The sequence below is a fragment of the Lemur catta genome, chromosome 18 (assembly GCF_020740605.2).
Source record: "Lemur catta isolate mLemCat1 chromosome 18, mLemCat1.pri, whole genome shotgun sequence".
NCBI classification, from domain to species: domain Eukaryota; kingdom Metazoa; phylum Chordata; class Mammalia; order Primates; family Lemuridae; genus Lemur; species Lemur catta.
This window is the reverse complement of record NC_059145.1, coordinates 25,137,320-25,156,769: the sequence shown is the minus strand read 5'-3', so window position 1 is coordinate 25,156,769 and position 19,450 is coordinate 25,137,320. Positions and strand designations below refer to the sequence as shown.

The 19,450-nt window shown below is 47.4% G+C and overlaps 1 protein-coding gene across 2 annotated transcripts in view; it reads right to left on the bottom strand.

The window, feature by feature from the left end:
- The window catches only part of LRIG1 (leucine rich repeats and immunoglobulin like domains 1), a 109,102-nt gene that overhangs the window by 24,421 nt on the left and 65,231 nt on the right, over nt 1-19,450 (bottom strand). For both annotated transcript variants that reach the window (XM_045530957.1, XM_045530956.1), the window contains exons 4-7: nt 6,975-7,112; nt 4,738-4,881; nt 3,034-3,177; nt 199-342 (exon numbers count right to left, since the gene is read on the bottom strand). In XM_045530957.1, coding sequence (XP_045386913.1) covers nt 199-342; nt 3,034-3,177; nt 4,738-4,881; nt 6,975-7,112 — 570 coding nt within the window. The remainder of the gene's footprint in view (nt 1-198; nt 343-3,033; nt 3,178-4,737; nt 4,882-6,974; nt 7,113-19,450) is intronic.

Here is a 19,450-nt window from a genome sequence, read left to right as displayed (position 1 = left end):
GCCCACCAGGGAGGGAGGACACCTTCCCACGGACTCACATACCCTCTGGCGGTCAGAGGGTGCTTGCCTCTGAGCTCCCTCCCCATCCCAACCCGCTCCCGGTCCAGGGTGCTGTGGAATGAGCCAGGACTAGAGCTTTCTGGGCTTGGGAGACTTCACCGACAAAAGCCCATCACAGTCCACAGCCGAGGAACTTACAACTCATGCAGCTTCCGGCAGAAGCTCCAGCCGTCCCGGTGAATACGGGAGATGGAGTTGTTGCTGAGGTGGAGCTGGTGCAGGGCCGTGAGGCCGTACAGCGAGCCGCTGTTCACTTCCAGCAGGCTGTTGTACTCCAGGTGCCTGCAAAGACAGCCACACGCAGGATGAAGAGGGGACTTTCACTCATTCACTCAACAGACAGCAAATAAGCAACCGCTCTCTATCAGATACTGTGGTCAGCACCAAGGATTTAACAGTGCACGAAAGAACTGGAGTGAGCGAGTGCATGAGACAGCGTGCATGTGCACGCACACAGGAACTGGGAGAAGACAGGCAAACAAAACAGATGTTAAGTGGCAAGGCAGACTAGAAAGTTCAGAGGGCAAGGGGAAACTTCCTATGAGTAACGCTTTTAGCTAAGTAAAAGTGAACCAGGCAAACAAATGGGCAGAGGCATTCCGAGTAAGGGCAAAGCCCATTAAAGGACTGGAAAGAGAGAACAGGAGGCAGCTCTTACTATCACCCCGTCTTGCAGAGGAGAAATCTACAGCTGAGAGAAGCTACATAACTTGTCTAAGACTCCACAGCTTAGCAAGTAGTAAAGGGGCCAGAACAAATTCAAACCCAGGTCTGGCCAGCAAAGGCTGGGCTCTTGCACCACTGTGCCAAAAGACCTGGCTTTAGCTCTGGGCTCAGACTACTTGGATTAAATTCCTAATTGTGTCACTTTGCTGGCTGAATAAACCTGAACATCTGTAAAATGGAGATAACCAAGAACATCGACTTCACGGGGCCTCTATAAGAAGAAAGTAACAAAGTACACATCAGGATTTTAGCACAGTGCTGAGGACTTAGCTCTCAGCAAGTTTATTACGTATGCTTTAATCCTGTGTCTCCACACGGCACATGCTAGCCCAGGTCTACCCTAGATGATTCCACTCTTTAATAAAAGTCACTAATTCAAATTTTGCTCCATGTTCAATATTACAAGGACATTGAGCAACCAAGTTTTTCTTTTTTTCTTTCTGCCACTGCTCAAAAACTAAGCACTTAATTTATAAATAACCTCTAAGGAAACTCATCACTCCTAATTTGTACAAAATTGTTCACCATAAAAACCAAATGGGTGCCGGGCACAGTGGTTCACGCCTGTCATCCCAGCACTTTGGGAGTCCGAGGCAGGAGGATCGTTTGAGGCCAGGAATTCGAGGCCTGCCTGGGCAACACAGCAAGACCTCATCTCTACTAAAAATAAGAAAACTTAGCCTGGTGTGGTGGCATGCACCTGTAGTCCCAGCTACTTGGGAGGCTGAGGTGGGAAGATTTCTTGAGCCCAGGAATTCAAGGTTACAGTGAGCTATGATGGTGCCACTGCACTCCAGCCTGGGCGACAGAACAAGATCCTGTCTCTTTTAAAAACAAAACAAACAAACAAAAAACCCAGATGGCAGGTGTTCCATTTTCTTCTGAGAATTCTCTTTTAATCTCATCCTCCTACCCAGCACATGACCACCTGGATTTCTCAAAGTTCAAAATGACAGTTTTAAGGATTTCAAGTTAAAGTGTTTTGGATACATAAAAGCAGAGGTCCAGCTGAGGGCGGGGAAGGAGGAGAGCGGGAAGCCCAGCAGCAGCTCCTGTCCCTGCTGCACACGGTGTGCCGGGGAAGGGCAGTCACCTGGAGACACCCGGACAGTGGGCACAGCACAGCACGAGCACGGACCTGGACCTAGCTGGTTTCCAGTATGAAGATAACCGATAAAGAATATATAAAAGTCATGATATAATTTGCACAGACTGCAGGGGAGACATGGCCGCTGTCATGGGCAAGTTAAATCATTGACTTTAAAGCAGGAAATCTCAAGTTGACAAGTAAAGATAGTGGCATGAGCGTATGGACCTGGAAGTAACCACCAGCAAGACTAAAAACAGAAAACCCACAAAGAGAAATGCTCAGGGACTGCCTCCTGGGAGAAGAACTGTAATAAGAGGGAACAAGGGGGTGGGGGCAGGCAGTGACTGCTTTTCTTTACTATCTGATTTTATTTAACTATGCGGATGCATTACTTTTGATTAGATATAAACAAATTTTAATGTTTACAAAGAGAAGATTAGTAATTGCCTTTTCTGTATGCTTCTCCATTGTTGTTCTATGTTACACAGGCAGGCAAGCACGTTCTGCTATCGTACACATCTGGTTGAAAGAGAATGCTCCCTTGATAAAAGCTGAACATCTGCACCCACAGTCTTGATTAGCTCACAAGACAGAAATAAATCTCCTAGGATGAGCTATACATTTTTGTCCCACCTGCACATCAAGGAAGATTGTCAAACCCACAATGGGGAGAAAAGGAACTTCCTGTGGTGTGTGGGAGTGGAGAGGATGTGGGGAGGGGTCTGCCCTGCAGCCCCACGTTCAGAGGAAGCAGGGGTGGTGGTGGTTGTGGCTGGGGGTGGGGGGGAGCAGGCCCAGCACACGGGCTCCCCTCCTTCACTTCCATCACCCAACTTACCTGACTATCCGATGAAACTTTTCCCAAGAAACTTCCGTATCTGCTAGGAAAGCACCCTGAGATTTGGCTCAGTCCCCAAAGACAGCAGGGCCCGGCTGAAGTCCCAAAGGGCAGAGGGCTGGGTCCAGCTGAAGTCTCAAAGGATCCTTCAGGGCAGGGGCTGGGTGCCTTTCTCCACGCCCAGTGCTCAGCTGAATGAGCGTGCACGTGTGTGTACACACGTACGTACACACACACACACACACACACACGGTGCACAAACAGACCGTGCATGGGTCCTGCACCCCAGAGCAAAGCCAGGGCCCGGCCCCACACTTACAGCACGTGCATCTTGGACAGGCCCCAGAAGGCCCCATCTGTCAGATTGCTGATGTTGTTCCGCTGAAGCTTCAGCACCTCTAAACTGTCCAGCCCCTGGAACGTGAGGCCCTCGATCAATCGAATCCGATTCCGATTGAGATCCCTAAGGAGACGAAGCCAGCAGGGTCAGAGCATCTCAGGCATGTACCCCTCCTACAACCATTCCCAGGCAGTCCCGGCTGGGTTTCCGAGCCAGAGGAAAAATTCTGGCGAAGGGGTCCCTAGGGAGCGCACGGTATGTCTCGCCCACCACAGAGGCACAGATGCTGCCACCTAACGGCTAAGGCAGGAAAGAGGGGCGCGGGGAGCTCCCCACAGCCGGCTCCAAGGACTTGTGTGTGTCTGCGATCCTCCCTGAGCAGCACTGTGCCATTCATGACTCTGCGGCGAGGGCGTGGGTATGACTCAGGAGGTGGACGTCTTAGGTGAGGTGTCCCTTAGCTCAGCAACCGAAATCCACACCAGATGCCTCAACCCAGGAAAAGCCTAACCACTGCGTATCAGATGGCAGTAACACGTTCCACTCGGGGCACTTCACACAATCTCTATATCGAGAGAAGCTGCTGCACACGGGGGAGACACCCCAGGAAGCACGCACATTTGGCTTCTAGCCCCAGCATGACAAAGCTTCAGTTAACCACAGATGGCAGGAATTGGGGTGGGCTGGATCCTTAGCAACCCCGGGGAAGGGCAGGGAGAACACAGGGCTAACCAGAAAGCCCTTGGTTTTCCCCAAATATTTCTGCACTGTGTCACGACCTGCCCCCCACACAGCCCCCTGGGTGTCAGTGAGACCTTCTCCACAGACTGGAAAGAGCAGAGCCCGGGGTCTAACCACCGGGAGGAGCAGCCCAGGCAGGGTGGGGGCCGGGGCGCATCCCATCTTGCTGCCCACCTGGCCCTCAACAACTGTTCTGTTCTGTTCAAACCAGATTTCCAATATTGGCTTATTTTCCTGAAATGCACTCTTCCGCTAAAAAGAGGACACAAAACAAAAAACCGGGGAGGGGATCTTCATCAGATTCTGGTTAATGGAGGTTCTCTTGAATCCAAAGCTGTGTGTTGTCTAGGCGGGCACACAGCCTCAACCACCAAGAAATTAAATAAATCCTTTAAAAAATATATCGTATATCTTGGGAATGACAGGAGAAAAAATATAAAAAATAAGATACAAAATCAACTACCTTATAAGATTTAGGAGGGGAAGACAAAGGCCCGTCTCTTGCCTGCTACCTCTGGCTACACTAACTTCTTCTCAAACAGCTCAAAGAAGAGTCAGACATCACCATGTCCAAGGCCTAGATTTTATGGGTACCTTTCAAAAATACACTAAAACCTCTGAGATGCCAACCCCACGCAGCCTAAGCATGAGCCAGCATCAGCTAACTAGCAGGATTCCTCATTTCGTCTTAGAAAATGTCACGGAAGACAAGCACGTATAAACTAGTGGATCTTTTTCTCTCTGAGGCAGCCCACAGGCACCAGGCCCGGCTCCTAATTTGCTTTTATTAGGTGTTGCCGCAGGGCCGTTAATGATAGTTTATGCTGAGCTTCACCAAGGGGGAATGAGGAAGGGGTCGCATTTGGTATGAGGTCCGTGGGGAAATCTGGCCCCCATAAAGTTTGGCTAGCCTTAATTAAAGCGTGGGGTTTCTGTACTCACAGTTGTGTCAGCCTGGGTAACTTGAATGCTTTTACAGGAAGCCGGGTGATCCTGTTTTTGCTCAGGCGAAGAGTTAGCAGCGACCGTGACAGACCATCAAATGCTCCCGACTCCAGGGTGCCAATCCGGTTGCTCGCCAGGTTGCTGGAATGGTTCGGGAAGGAAAATGTCGTGGTCCGTAGGAGGCCTTCCTCATTTCATTACAGACACCAGACCCAGCTGGGTCTCAGTTGGGAAAACAAGATAAGACACGCCCAGAGGGACAGGTTTCCAATGAGATGTTTATCGTCACAAGGCTTCCAGATGGGGAGCCAGAGCAGTGCAGGTGTCAGGACTGTCCAATTAAGGCCCGCAGAGAAGCCTCCCTGCAGCCTGGAGCACACTGTCCTGGTAGCTGGTGGGCTGCCCCAAGAAGGCAGGAGTGAACGTCAAACACCCCCACGCCCAGCCACCCCCCACACCAGCCCCACTCAGGAGCCACCTGCCAGGCTCCTTCCTCACCGCGCTGCCCAAGGTTGATGAGGAAGGCCCTAGAAAGCAGGAAGTCAACTGCGAGGCCAGGTCAGAGTCAACTTAATAATTTGGGGAAACAGACTTTAATTTTGAAGTGGGTCTCACTGAAGGGAATTACCTAATACATACGGATAAATCAACTCATTCTAATAATTTTACATGCCTCCAAGAAACACTCTAGGTAGAGACCTGCACAGAGTCCCTTTAGAAAACAAGCAACACTTCCCGAGCCTACACTTGGGAGGTGATGTGTGCCAGGGCACCCAGCGTGACAGCACAGAAAACAGAAAAGGCAGACACTGCTCCTCAGTGTCAGATCTGTGCTTCTCATGCACGCAAATTATAGCAAGTAACAAAAATGAAAAAAAGAAAAGAGAGGAACAACGGTATTCCTGGGAGAAGTTACCCCCCTGCCCCGCCGCCCCCGCCAACACCTCTCCTTCTGCCTCACCCAGGCAAATGCTAACTTTTTTTTTTTTTTTTTGGCCTAAGTGAGAAGGAGAAAGGCCAGGGAGAATTCCCCACCACAGAGAGTGGGAAGGAATAAGGCACCTTTCATCTCTTCCCCAGGCAGGGACCCAGGACAGGGCACATGAGGATTCTTTGCAAATGGGGCTGGACTGTTTGTTCTCAGCACTCCAGATTAAAGAGCAGCCTGAGTGATGAAGATATACTAGCCCATAGCTGCCAAAATAGAAAGTCCTTCCTGCCTTCACGCAGGGAGAGAAGGTCAGTGCAATTCAGTCTAGCAGTTGTGTCTCGTCCCAGGCAAGCAGGTGGCAGCTGGGCACCTTTCGAAAGACCCTCCTGGAGGTTTCACGATGGCCAACACCTCCTGTTCCCAAATTCTGGCATCTTGATGCAGCCTAAGAAAGAAATCAGTCCTCTCCTTGGAGTCTTTACTTGGAAAATCTGTGTGTCATGCCTCATCTTCCCTGAAAAGACAGGTCACAATGACCCCTAAATGAGCCTTGAAAATGATTTCCAAAATTGCTCTGGAACAGTAGTAATAATACAGGGAATAAAAACTCACCTGTAAATGGAAAATGTCTCTATAGACTGAATTTTCAGTTTCTTTCCCAAAGCAATACTTCCCTACCAACAAGTAGTGGATTAAACAGGTTTTAACTTTTTTCCTTGCTGTCTACCATCCACTGTGTGTGAGATGGAGCATCAACACGGGGTAAGACAGAAACAGACAAAAAAACCTCCCCCAAAAACCTAATGACTTGTTTTAATAGTGCCAGATAAGCATTGACACGATAAGCCTTGTCAGAGCCTCCCTCCAGCGTAGGATCCTCTGACTACCCTCTAATCTTCTCTGGAAGCTTCCCTAGGAGGCACTCTAGTGAACGGGACAGAAAACAGGCTTTGTGGTCATGATAGACCGTATCTGAATCCTAGACTGTCATCTTTGAGTGGTGAGCCCCTTGGACAGGCTAATTAACCTCCCCCTGCCTCAGCTTCCTCACCTGTCTGTAACATCAGAATAACGCTGTGGGATGTGGAAATGCCCCATCAACAGGCACAGAAGGAAACAGATCTCGGGCCCCTGCCCTCTGCCCTGCGGAGGGAAGCCAAAGGCCTGCAGCATCCCCACGGACTCGGCCAAGCCGTGGCTGAGCAGAGAAGGAAACATCCACTCTGCATCCAGACCTGGGTGCTGGTGAAGCTGCTCCCCTGCCCGGAAGCAGAGGGACAGACAGCAGAACAGAGGTACTTACAGCTCCCTTAGAGGCAGTCCATGTGGAAAGCAGGAACTCCGGACTTCCGTGATGTTGTTTGAACTCAGATCCAACACTTCCAAGGAAACGTAAGCTTTCAGCTGAGTCCCCTCCACGCTGCGAATCTTATTGTGTTGTCTGAAACACACCAAGGGAGGTGACTGAAGCATTTCTTTTTGCAAAGTAACTGCAAAAACCTATTATTTCCCCCATCCACCAGTTCTTTTAGACAGTTTTTCCTAGTTGTCTTGCCTTTCCATAAAGCTACAAATGCAGTGATGCTTTAAAATGGTATCTCCTGTTCATCTTCCCCTGAAGTTATTATCCGCTGGCCGAGTGCTGGATAGAATATATTGGATTTTCTTGTCCGAGACAAGTTTGTCTGTCGAAGTTCTATGCCTAGGCCACTCTTCTCAAGGGCAAGAACACAGCGTTGATACGTAAGACCATGTGAGACCAGCATGATGTGACCGGAAGCCACTGATGCACGTACCACAAAGGATGAGCCCAGCACAGCCAGACAGCTCCAATCCAACTTTCATATATGACCTTTAGAGCCTAGTCCATACCCCATAACTTAAAAGAGTACAGGCACCCAGGCCCAGAGTTCACTTTAATCCAACTTAACACATCATTTCACACATTTTACTGACACATACCACGTACCAGGGATAGACACAAGGGATATTTAAAAAAAAAAAAAGATGATGACAAAATCCTAACCATCTACAAAGGCACAGAGGGGCTCACTGCTGGGTCTAATTGGAATCAAATCCCCTGAACCTTCCTACTCCACCCTTAATAGCTTTGTCTGCCTTGGTTTTCTCATCTGGAAGATGGGGCCACAACCCTTAAGGGGGCATGGATGATCCAACCTGACACCTCACTGAAATACCTGGCAGCTATAAGGGTGAGCGTTCACAGTGCTTACCAGCCCCCCCCCAAGAAAGGCATTTGCCACCATGACTTATTTGCACCTTTAATCCTCTGTAGACCCCACAATCTAAGCCACGAACCAATAGTTATTAATCAGCAGCAAGACAACAAATGCCAACTGAGGCTGGAGATACCTAACCACCCTGTTGTGGGTTTTGCTCTGCCGGGCAGATTCAAACCACCACTGCCCTGACTCCAACATTAGACACTTAAGAATGTGCTGGGTGGCGGTGCTAGGCCTCTCGGTCCCAGGCACTCACACTTGGGCCAGTTCTGAGTCAACAGTGTCAGCATCTCCGGCCAATCAAAGCATTCTTGAATGCAACACAAGTAAGCCAGGCGTCGCTTACCAAGTGGCATCTCCTTTAAACAAACACTTGACCAAATCAGTTCCAACAGGCATAAACAAGGACCTCTTTCCCAGAAGCTCTGGGGCTTCTCGTCGACTCCTTTGTTTTTCTTCACAAGTCTCCCAGGCCCTGAACTCAAAAATCCATTTACAAGGGCACAACTCTGCACACAGAGAAATCTCCCTAGAATGAAAGGACCCTTTCCCTTCACCTCTCCTTCCTACTCCGCCAAAGCCACTTCCTTTGAGTTCTTTATTAAGTTCTTTAATAAAGATGGTCTCTTCAGTTTTCTGACTCCAAAAGAAAAAGAAAGGAAAAAAGAAAAGAGAGGCAAACCTTTATTATGTAAAGTATGGGAAGAAAAAGAACAAAAAATAAAGGCGACAGAGCTGAGCCTTATCCGGGAACTCTGAATACAGTACCAGGGAGCCAGGAAAAGAGGGTCTGCAGACAGAAGGGACGGGCGCCGCTGTCCCAGGCAGCACAAAGAGTGCTCTGGCGTGGGGAGGACTTTGCTGCCCGGCCCGTGGGACAGCTGCGAACCCCGACACTTCTCCCGCCGCCCGTCTCTCTCCTTTCCCCCACCTCCCTCCTCTGTCTCCTTGGTCTTTGTCTTTGGTCTTATACCTTTTGCTTCTTTCTTGTCAGTCTATTTATTCATTGAATCAAACACATCCTAGGCCTCCCACTCTGGATAAAGGACACTGTGTGGAAGACAAGTCTCTTTCATGACTGGAAAAAGTTCCCACTTGGCCAAAGCAGCAGCCATGGAGATGGGAAACAAGGGTGCGTGGGAGTGAGGGCCACAGTGGCAGGGTCCGTGAGAGGAGCGGGGACGGAGGTGGGGGTGGGGAGGGCATTCAATCCTGCCTGGGAGAAGATGCTGGGGCAAGTGTCTGAGGGTGGGATGCTGGGACTGGGAGGAGACAGGCAGGGACAGGCCAGGAGCTTGGATCAGACGGTGGAGCTGGTGGGGCAGGCAGGACCACATCAGGAAATGCCTCCCAGGCCAAGCTAAGGACATCACAGTGGGCCAGGTAAGAGATGGCAGCAATATGGACACAGGCACAGGAGAACAGTAATAGGACTATAGCCCACAAGAGCTGGAGGTGACAGCCAGGGTGCACTGATAGCGATCCAATATTTTCCAGTTTGGAAATGGAAGATAACCAGGTTAGTGGGCTACTGGCCACACCTTCTATCCTTGCCCACTTACGGTCTGTCCCTAACCCCGCAGCCAGAGAGATCCTGCTAAAAACAGGTCAGCTCAGGTGTCCTACTGAATAGGAGAAAACATTTGCGCATCATATCTGATAAGGGGCTAGCACCCTGCATGCATAAAGAACCTCTACAACTCAACAACAGAAAACAAAAAATCCAATTTAAAAAAGGAGCAAAGAACCTGAATAAACATTTCTCCAAGAAAAACATACAAATGGCCAACAAGCACATGAAAAGATGCTCAGCATCACTATTAGGGAAATGCAAATCAAAACCACAGTGAGACATCACCTCACACCTCAGGATGGCTACTGTTAAAAAAATAAAATAACAAATGTTGGTGAGGATGCGGAGAAATTGAACCCCCATGCACTGTTCGTGGGAATGTAAAATGGTACAGCTACTGAAGAAGATAGTATGGTGATTCTTCAAAAAATTAAACACAGAATCACCATGTGATCCAGCAATTCCACTTCTGGGTACTGAAAGAATTGAAAGTAGATCTCGAAGAGACATCTGTATAGCCATGTTCATAGACGCATTATTCACAATAGTCAAAAGGTAAAACAACCCCAGTGTTCATCAACAGATGAATAAACAAAATGTGGTATATACATACAATGGAATATTATTCAACCTTAAAAAGAAGAGAGATTTTGACACATGCTACTGAATGGATGAGCCCTGAAGACATTACGCTAAGTGAAATATGTCAGTCACAAAAAGACAATTACTGTATGATTCCACTGATACGAGGCATGAAAAGTAGTCAGATTCTCAGAGACAGAAAGTAGCCTGGTAGCTGCCAGGGAGTGGCGGGAGGGGAAAATGGAGCTTTGTTGTTCAATGGGTATGGAGTTTTAGTTTTGCAAGATGAAAAAAGTTCCAGAGATCCATTGCACAACATGAATGCACTGAACACTGTTGAACTCTACACTTAAAAATATGATTAGGATAGCAAATTTTATGTTATTTGTATTTTACCACAATTTAAAAATAAAACACAAGTCAGTTCACAGTACTCTTGTGCCGAATCCCAGATGATTCTTGTATGTCACTCAGGAGTAAGTCCTTATGATGACCCCCAAGGCCCACACGGTCTGGCACACACACCCCTCACCTCCTACTCCTCCACCTCCCACACTCCACCCCCACAAACGTGTCAGGCCTCAGCACCCTCACAAGTGTGGTCCCCTGGAATGTTGCTCCCAGAGATCCAGGTGCCTCACGCCTTCACTCCCTTCCCAACGTTATTCAAATGTCACCTTCTCAACGAGGCCTTCCCTGGCCACCTTCTCTACAACCACAAGCCCCTTCTTCACACACACACATATACACACATACACACTCTCTACCCCCTTGCCTGCTTTATTTTTCCAAAGTCCTAATTATCATCTAATATCCTCAGTAGTTGCTTATTTCTAGTTCACCATCTCTCCTCTGTTTTTCTGTTTTTCACTTTCAGCACAGTATTCGATAAATTACACAAGATACTCCATACTGTATTACAAAATAGGACTTCTGTTAGATGTTTTGGCCCAACTGTAGGCTAACGTAAGTGTTCGAAGCACATTTAAGCATAAGTGTTCGAAGCACATTTATTTCTAGTTCACCATCTCTCCTCCTGCCCCCATGTGGCTCCACCAAAGCAAAGAGATGTTTCCTTTGTTTACTCTTATGTTTCCAGCCACAGGGCAAGGCACATAGTCGGTGCTTAATAAATGCCTGCTGACTGAATCACAAAGCATGAATACAGGTTGAATTTAGAAGGGCTGAGGCTAGACACAGATTTCGGACTCATCAGCATTTAAGCAGAAGAAAACCACGCAAGTAGTTGAGTTCAATCAGAACTCAGGAACGTGTGGAGAGGAGAGTATGCCGGGTGCCCCATGACATTACTGCCCAGACACAAACAACTGACCCCACAGCAGCTCCAGAGATCCTCAAGGCTCCAACACTGCCGTCCCCAGCTGTTGAGGACACACATGCCACCTTTCCCTCAACCCAAGTCAGTCTCTCTGCTCCGTAGCCCCGGACCCTGACTAAACCCTTCTCCTGAACGTCCCATACGCAGGACAGCTGACTTCGAAGCTCTGCCTGCCAGGAGAACTCTGCATCCCTTTCCCCAGGAAGCAAGAACCACACTGCATCAGCTGAGTCTGTGCACCCTTGGCAGTTCCACCCAAGGCCAGGGAGTTCTTCCTTGTCTGGAACATGGCGCACCACTGTGGACCAATATGCTGTGTCGCTCTGCTCAAGTTCAGATCCTAGCTACACCTCCCACGGGCGTGAACCTTGGAGGAGCCCCATCTGTAAAGCAGGGTGTTAAGTTCCTATGCCCCACGGGCTCATATGACCTGACATATAGTGGTTGCTCAAGAAAATGAATTTTCATTTTTAGTAGTCATGTTTGTGTCCTCAGAGCCAAGCTCAGGGTCTAGTTTGTAGAAGGTGCTCTGGCAAAAGGATGAATAAAATTAATGAATGATTGGTTCTTATCTCCTTCTCTGCCACATTTCAATGCAAACAAGCAGGCCTGGCTCCCCCCTCAGGAACCAAAGGTTGACTCAGAACTCTTACTCTTAGCTTTAAGCATGAAACGGGCCTGCTCCAGTTAGAGAGTGTCAGATCCAGCCACTGGAAAGACCAGGCTGTCTTGGGGAGCCACTCTTCAAAGCAAATCCCAGACTGCAACTTCTGTGGGACTCAGGGTGGCCAGAGATCTGACAGATCCCCAACCAGTCAGATGACAGCCCCCACCCCAACAGCGAGTGGGACTCAGGGCCATGTCTTTGACCCAAGCTCACTGAACCCCACCACTCCAGGGGGAGCCTGCCAGTCTAAGACATCCTCTGCAGGACCCTCTTCTACCAAGGTTAGAGGACACAGCAAGTTTTCAGACCCCTGCAGGGAAGCCCTCCCGCTTCCTGCCTGAGAGTCCACAGCTGTGGAAAGGTGTCTGCTGCCCTGACTGAAGCCAGCATCCCATTTTCAGGAAACTGTGATTTTGTGCCACCTGCAAACACAGGTGGTCATCATGTCATTCCTTTAACCTAACTGTGCAGTTCCCAAGAACTCCTCTTATAACCTCTGAATAGCTGATCCGTTAATGAGCATCTATCATGGGTATAGCAGGCCCTGGGCCAAACATCAATGAAATCATGAAGCAATCAAACAAGGTAGGTACTACTTTTATTATTTCTACAGGTGGTCCCCTTCTTACAATGGCTCGATTTAACAACTGTTTGACTTTACCATATACGGTCAGTAGAAACCATATGCCAAGTACCCATACAATCATTCTGTTTTTCACTTTCAGCACAGTATTCGATAAATTACACAAGATACTCCACACTGTATTACAAAATAGGACTTCTGTTAGATGTTTTGGCCCAACTGTAGGCTAACATAAGTGTTCGAAGCACATTTAAGGTAGGCTAGGCTAAGCTATAATATTCAGTAGGTTAGGAGTATTAAATGCATCTTCAACTTATGCATTTTCAGTTCTGACGGGTTTATCAGGATATAATGCCATCCTACGTCAAGGAGCATCTGTACTTAGATGGTTGAAGAAATTGAGGCTCAGAGATCTGCAGAAACTTACCCGTGGTCACACAGCTGGGACGCCAGAGGAGCGCGATGCTTTATCCAGCCAGAGACGCTCTCCTGGCAGAATTTTAAGGGAACTACCCCAGATTCCACCTAAAAGCCTTCAGCAAAGCTTGGCTAAATCTAAATGTCAGCTGGCTATTTCTTGGTCAACTCAGCTAGGTGGCCCAGCTTTTTGTACCAGTGTCCCAGAGTGCTGCGTGAGTGGCAAATACACACAAGGCTTTGTGTAACCAAACTTCGGCAAAGAAGGCAGATGAAACTAAAGTTCTTATTCTGGAGGTTCTGGATGGAAAGTATAGAAGAGTTTCTTTGAGATCTTAACAGACCTGCATTTGAGGGAGGAATGAGTACCTTTATCCTTAGGGAAGGTAAAGCCGCAAAGGGATCCATTTAAGTTTACAAAAAAGCGTGAGGATGGTGTAAGGTGAGAGGAGAGTGTAGTGCTAGGAATAGTTCTTACTGGCCTCATCAAAGGAACAGTCCAACCCTTCTCTGCAACCAAACAAAACTAGCGATTCTGCAATTGCAGGCACTGGGGGAAGTGTGTGGTGGCCAGGTCACGTGGCATTCGTGTCAGTTTACCCCTTGGGCTGCCCTCTGGAGCGAGGAGAACTTAATACAGCAGAAGTCTATTAAACCAACACCTGTTAAAGGCTTCAAAAATAAAATCAGTCTTCAAAGGCAGAGAGCAGGCAAGATAAGCTCTCCCCACTTGGCTACATTTTCAGAGCCAATGTTAAATTAGACAGTAAAACCGATGGAGGCATTTGAAACCAACATTTAAAACTTTTTATCATAAGTGATTGTTCCACTACAGTTCTGGGAAAGCCTGGTTTACAAGGTATCCCCGTTAGTGGGGGAAAAGATCTCATGTCACAGATAACAGCCAGGAAGAAAGGGCAAGAAGATCAAAGGCATAGGACCAAGGTGGGTCAAGTGGGTAATTTCTAGTTCCTGAAATTATGCACCTATTGTCTATACCAGGGGTCAGCAAACTTATTCTATAATGGACCAGATGGTAAGTATTTTAGGCTTTGTGGGTCACACGGTCTCAGTCAAACTCTGTTGTTGTAGGGTAAAAGTAGCCATATGTAAATAGACAATATGTTGTTGTAGGGTAAAAAGTAGCCATAGATAATATGTAAATGAAGTGTCTGTGTTCCAATAAAACTTTACTTATAAAAGCAAGCAGTGGGCCTAGATCTGGTCCCTTGGCTGTAGTCTGCTGACCCTGTCAACACTATGGCAACCAGTTTGGGTTTCTAGGGCCAGGGACCTAGATTCTAATTCCAGCTCTGATGCAATTTTGGAACTGTGTATAAATCACTCTTTCTCTACCTGGTTTAACCACCTGCAAAATGAGGCTAAATACCTCTCAAACACACAGAGAAGGCCCTCCCATTCTCCCTCCAGAGCCCACGTCACACATCACTAATCACAATGTTTGCTGCCAAAGTCTTTCCTACCTCTTCAGAAGGTGAAATGGAATGTAAGTCCACATCACTATTATGTTCCTCAAAAGATGAGCCAGGTTCCTTGCTGGAGTCGGTGTAAGCAGGGTTATCTTACAGAAAACACACAGATCCACACTGCATATCCTTCCTCATTTTAGTTCTGCCGGTTAGTCTGAAGCACACTGAAGCCGGCCAACTCACCAGTCCTAAGTCTAAGCAGGTATGCTCTTTGGCTCTTCCAGACTCTCACAGTGACTCACAGAAGTCCACACTGTCAACCCTGAGTGTGGACTTCCACCAGAAACAGCAAATCTTCCATAATTTTACTTCAAGATCAAACTTTTCACATGCCTTACTTAACAAATCAACAAAACCCAAATTACAGCCCTTTGCCTTCCCTGATCCTCTGGCTAAAAAATAGTTTCACCTAACCCTGGAATGGGAAGAAACTGTAACACGCCACCCATCTCCACACCCCATAGCCTCTGAGCACCGGCACCACGTCGCCCATCATGGTGCCACTCTGGAATTCCTACAAAAGCTCTGCACTGTACACCCATCATTCTGCCTACACACCGCGGATGCTCAAAGGTCTGATCAAGACGAATGAAGGCATGTGTATATCCACACGTGCCATCTGAGGCTACGGTGTAGCTTAACACGCCGTACATGGAATCCATACAATGTGAGACTATGTGAGCTCCTGACATTATTGATTATGAAATTCAGCACAGGACAGAGCAGTCCTGACCTAAGGAGCTATACTGTATTACTGTATGTGCCAAAAAATGCTAACCATTTCAAAAACACACACGAAGATGATGATTTGATGATTTCTCCTTTGTCACAGCCCTACCAGGCAGGCCCTATGGCCAAGTGCTGGCAGTTGTTTTGTTTATAAACATTTTTGTTGAAATGTAACAGTTATACTGAGAAGTGCATAAATTATGAGTATAGAGCTCAATGCATTTTTACAAAATGTATGCACCCATGTAACCACCTCTCAGATCAAGACAGAGGACATTTTCAGCACCCCAGAAGCCTCTGTCCTCCTGTCATTTTCCTAGCTGTTATTCTTCCCAAAGGAGACCTCTTAATTTTTACTACTCATGATTTTGTCTATTTTTGTGCCATATAGACACAAAATTGTTCTATATATACTCCTCTGTAACTAGCTACTTTCACTCAACATTATAAGTTCTACCCGGGTTGTTGCATTAGCAGTAGTCAATCCTTTCTACCACTGTATAGTATTTCTATTGAAGGAATACAGCAATTTATTTTTTCATTCTATTGTTGATGGACAGAGTTATTTCCAGTTCAGGCTACTGCAAAAATCACAGCTATGAACATGGACATGTCCTCTGCACGTGCTTTTTGGTGTGTATTTACATGCATTTCTGGCAGGTGTGCAATGTCCAGGCATGGGATTGCTACGCAGGTCATCAAGTATGCATATGTTCAACCTGTAGACACTGGTAGTTTTCTTTCAAACCAAATCCCCCAGGGTTGAAATGAATCTGAAAACCCATTGATCCCAGTGGACTACATTCTCAGATGCTACTGCCCTCATGGGTCCCTTCCTGCACCCCTCCCCACAAAACGAATGAGGAATACAGCCTGGGGCCACAGAACATGGCCAGGCTCAATCTAATCTTGTTCAGGTGTCAAAGAGAATTACTATAATATTTTTTTTAATAAGTGAGGGCCTAATAAGCACCAAAAAAGAAAAAAATAGAATAATACTAAGTCCCTAATTGGCAAAAAAACATGAATGCACCCGTTGCTAGGACCAGTGCCCATATGCAACTTGAAAATGAGGATAAGATTTTTCAAAGAACAAGGGAGTGTAGAAGAGCTTTCCTAAGCCAACTTGAAGAAAAGTCGCTCTTCTCAGAATGACCCAAAAGCTTTGCCCTCTCACTAACCTAAAAACAAAACCAAAATCATCTGTTCTACTGCATAAATTGATCATTTGCTCGAAGAAATTGCTATCTCGTAAGAAATGGCCCAGCCTGGGTTGTTTGCTGGACAGGAAATGAGAATCAGAATAAGCAGGTCTCTTTCTCTCTCACTCACTCCCTCTTTCCCCTGCTGCTGGTGAATCACCAGTTCCCTGGGGAATTTTGGCAGATTCTCAGCCTGGCTGCAGATGACGTTCCGGATCTGTTTATTCAGGTGGAGATGGGATAAAAAACAAGAGCAGCCCAGTGGCGGGATAAACAGCCTCCGCCAGGCAAGGTCAACCCCTTTGAAGGCAGGACTGGGCTGTGTCAACCAACCTCCCAACCCGTTCACTTCCTCTAGGGTCATTCTTCCCTTGGGGTCTTCAACGAGCAGTTTCCATTAGCTCCTTGCAAAGAAGACCTGATGTCCCATCCCCATGACACTGTCTGGCCGCAGGGACCCTGCTGCAGCACATCCCACTTGGTTCTCCCACCCATCAGCTTACACCCATTGAGCTGAAAACCCCAGATGTAAAATTAAGAGATCCAGAGACGGTCAAGAGCCAGTCACCACGGTTCTCATGAGGGTGACCCAACCCATGCATGGCTGCAGGTCATCAGGATCCAATCCAAACTATCAGAATGTCCCGCATTTCATTTTAGATGCACAAATAAAAAACAGTAACAATGAAAAAACCTCCTAAGGAAATGCACATTGTTTCATGAAAGAAGGCCATCTGAAAAGACAACCTACTGTATGATTCCAAATGTATGGCACTCTGAGAAAGAGCGAAAATCTATGGAGATGGTAAAAAGATCAGTGGTTGCAAGGGGTTAGGGAGGAGGGAAGGATGAAGAGGTGGAGCACTGAGGAGTTTCATGGCAGTGAGACTAGTTTCTGTGTGATACTGTAATGGTGGATACATAGAAGGTACAGCACCAAGAGTGAATGCTAAACTATGGACTGTAGTTACTAATAATGTATCAGACTATTGACTCATCAATTCTAACAAATGTACCACACTAAGGCAAGACATTAATAACAGGGGAAGGGGGGCAGGGTACATGAGAACTCTCTGTACTTTCCACTCAATTTTTCTGTAAACTCCAAATTGCTCCAAAAGTCTACTAATTAAAAACAAAACAAAACAAAACCTCCTAAAGTATTAAGTGGTCCTGAAATCAGTAGAATGTAAGCTGCACACGTACTGGAATTTTTTAACCTTATTTACTGCTATATCCTTAGCACCCAGAACTATGCTTAGAACATAAAAGGTGCTCAATCAGTATTTTTGAATAAACAAATGATTTACAACTTTACTTCAATCTCTTACATTGACCACAATAAAACTGAAGCAAGGAATGCTACTCAGAAAAAAACACTCTGAAGCAGGACCATCCAATTAAAAATTTTTAAAAAGGAAAAAATTAAAGGTATAATGTACAGTTAAAATATTTTTAAGGTAAAGCAACTGACAGATCTCTTTAAAATGTCAAATAGAACGGACTTCCAAATAGAAAGGATTTTGGAGTAACTTACGCATTTCCTATGCTCAATTTAACCCCACACACTGGCATTCACTGACGAACCAGGGTTGGCAACATCGAGACAACTGTACTTGTCCTGAGCTGGCTAACAACCCCTCCCTCGCCCCACCCCCGGCTGTAGCTCTGCCCAGAGCAGCAGTGAGGAGCGGCCAGAGGCCCCTGTCTGCACACACCCTCCCCACACTTCCCCTGGGAGCTCCAACCAGACACTGCTGACCCCAGGAAGCTGTGCAAGCCACATCTGGACTGCACGCCTCAGGGAGAAAGGCTGTGCTATCCTAACACCGGCAGCGACTTCCAAGGACTTGAAAAGTCAGTTCCATGTCTACAGGGAGATCATTTGTCCTGGCATCTGGGCAGGGCAAAGTGGTACCACATTGGACCAGGAGAGGAAAAGCCAGGAACAATGAGCCACTTCCCCCAGAATTTCCATCCACAAATGGGCACCCTCTGGGTCATAAAACCAAAAGTATTTATCTCTTCAGGTCAGGGCCAACACAGCCACCTGATCTCTCTCAGCTTTATTTTCCTCTAAATGCATCAACACATCCCTTTTCTTCCCCTTTTGCTTCCCCTTCCCTGGCAGCCTGCTACCCTGCACAGCCCAGCATACTGCTGGTGTTCCCTACACAAGTTCTGAGCCCTCGTGGAGGATGGGCCCAGCCTGGAAGTCAGCAGAGCACCAGTGTGTAAGGCTGCGTCGTGTGGAGCCACCAACCCCAGGGTGCTGCACAGCTGACCCGAATCCCCTGGTTTCTCACTAAGAACAGGCTAAGTTTACTCTTGTTACGATTATCCAGGTAGGTGTGTCCCTGCTGTTCAGCTCTGCCCCTTGCAGGCAGGAGGAAAGAAAGCCAGGACACAGAACAATGAGCGAGTAGCATGGATTCGCCCAGACTTGAGGGGCTGAGCTACCGTTTCTGGCCAAGAAAACTGGAAAAGGTGGAGAGACGGCAATGATCTTAAGGGATGAGAGTAACCCTTAAGGCCATGGATGAACCCCAGAAATTTTAACCAAGGAGTGTCCATACCACCCCACTTGGAGGATGTGAAGAAGCTGCCATGAGTGGTTTTCCTCCAAGGAAGGCGCCACACCAGGTAGGGTTAGGTGGGACGTCCTCAGCCTCATGACAGTCACTGTACTTCACCCAGCAAGGCCACATCCCCGCCAGCTTCCCTAACTGGTGGTTAGCAGCCGGGTGAGGGGTCACCCAGGAGTCCAGGACCAATGGGCTCTGTCATTAGCTAATGTGGTCTCTGTTCTTCTGACCTCACCAAGCAGGACCTGAATAAATAGAACCACTGAGGAGAAACAAAGTGGTGACCTCACTCACAATTCCCAAAGGGAACACAACTTCCTTCTCATGGCTGCCCTTCCGTTTCAGCCTCAGACGAGGAGCGGTCTGCAC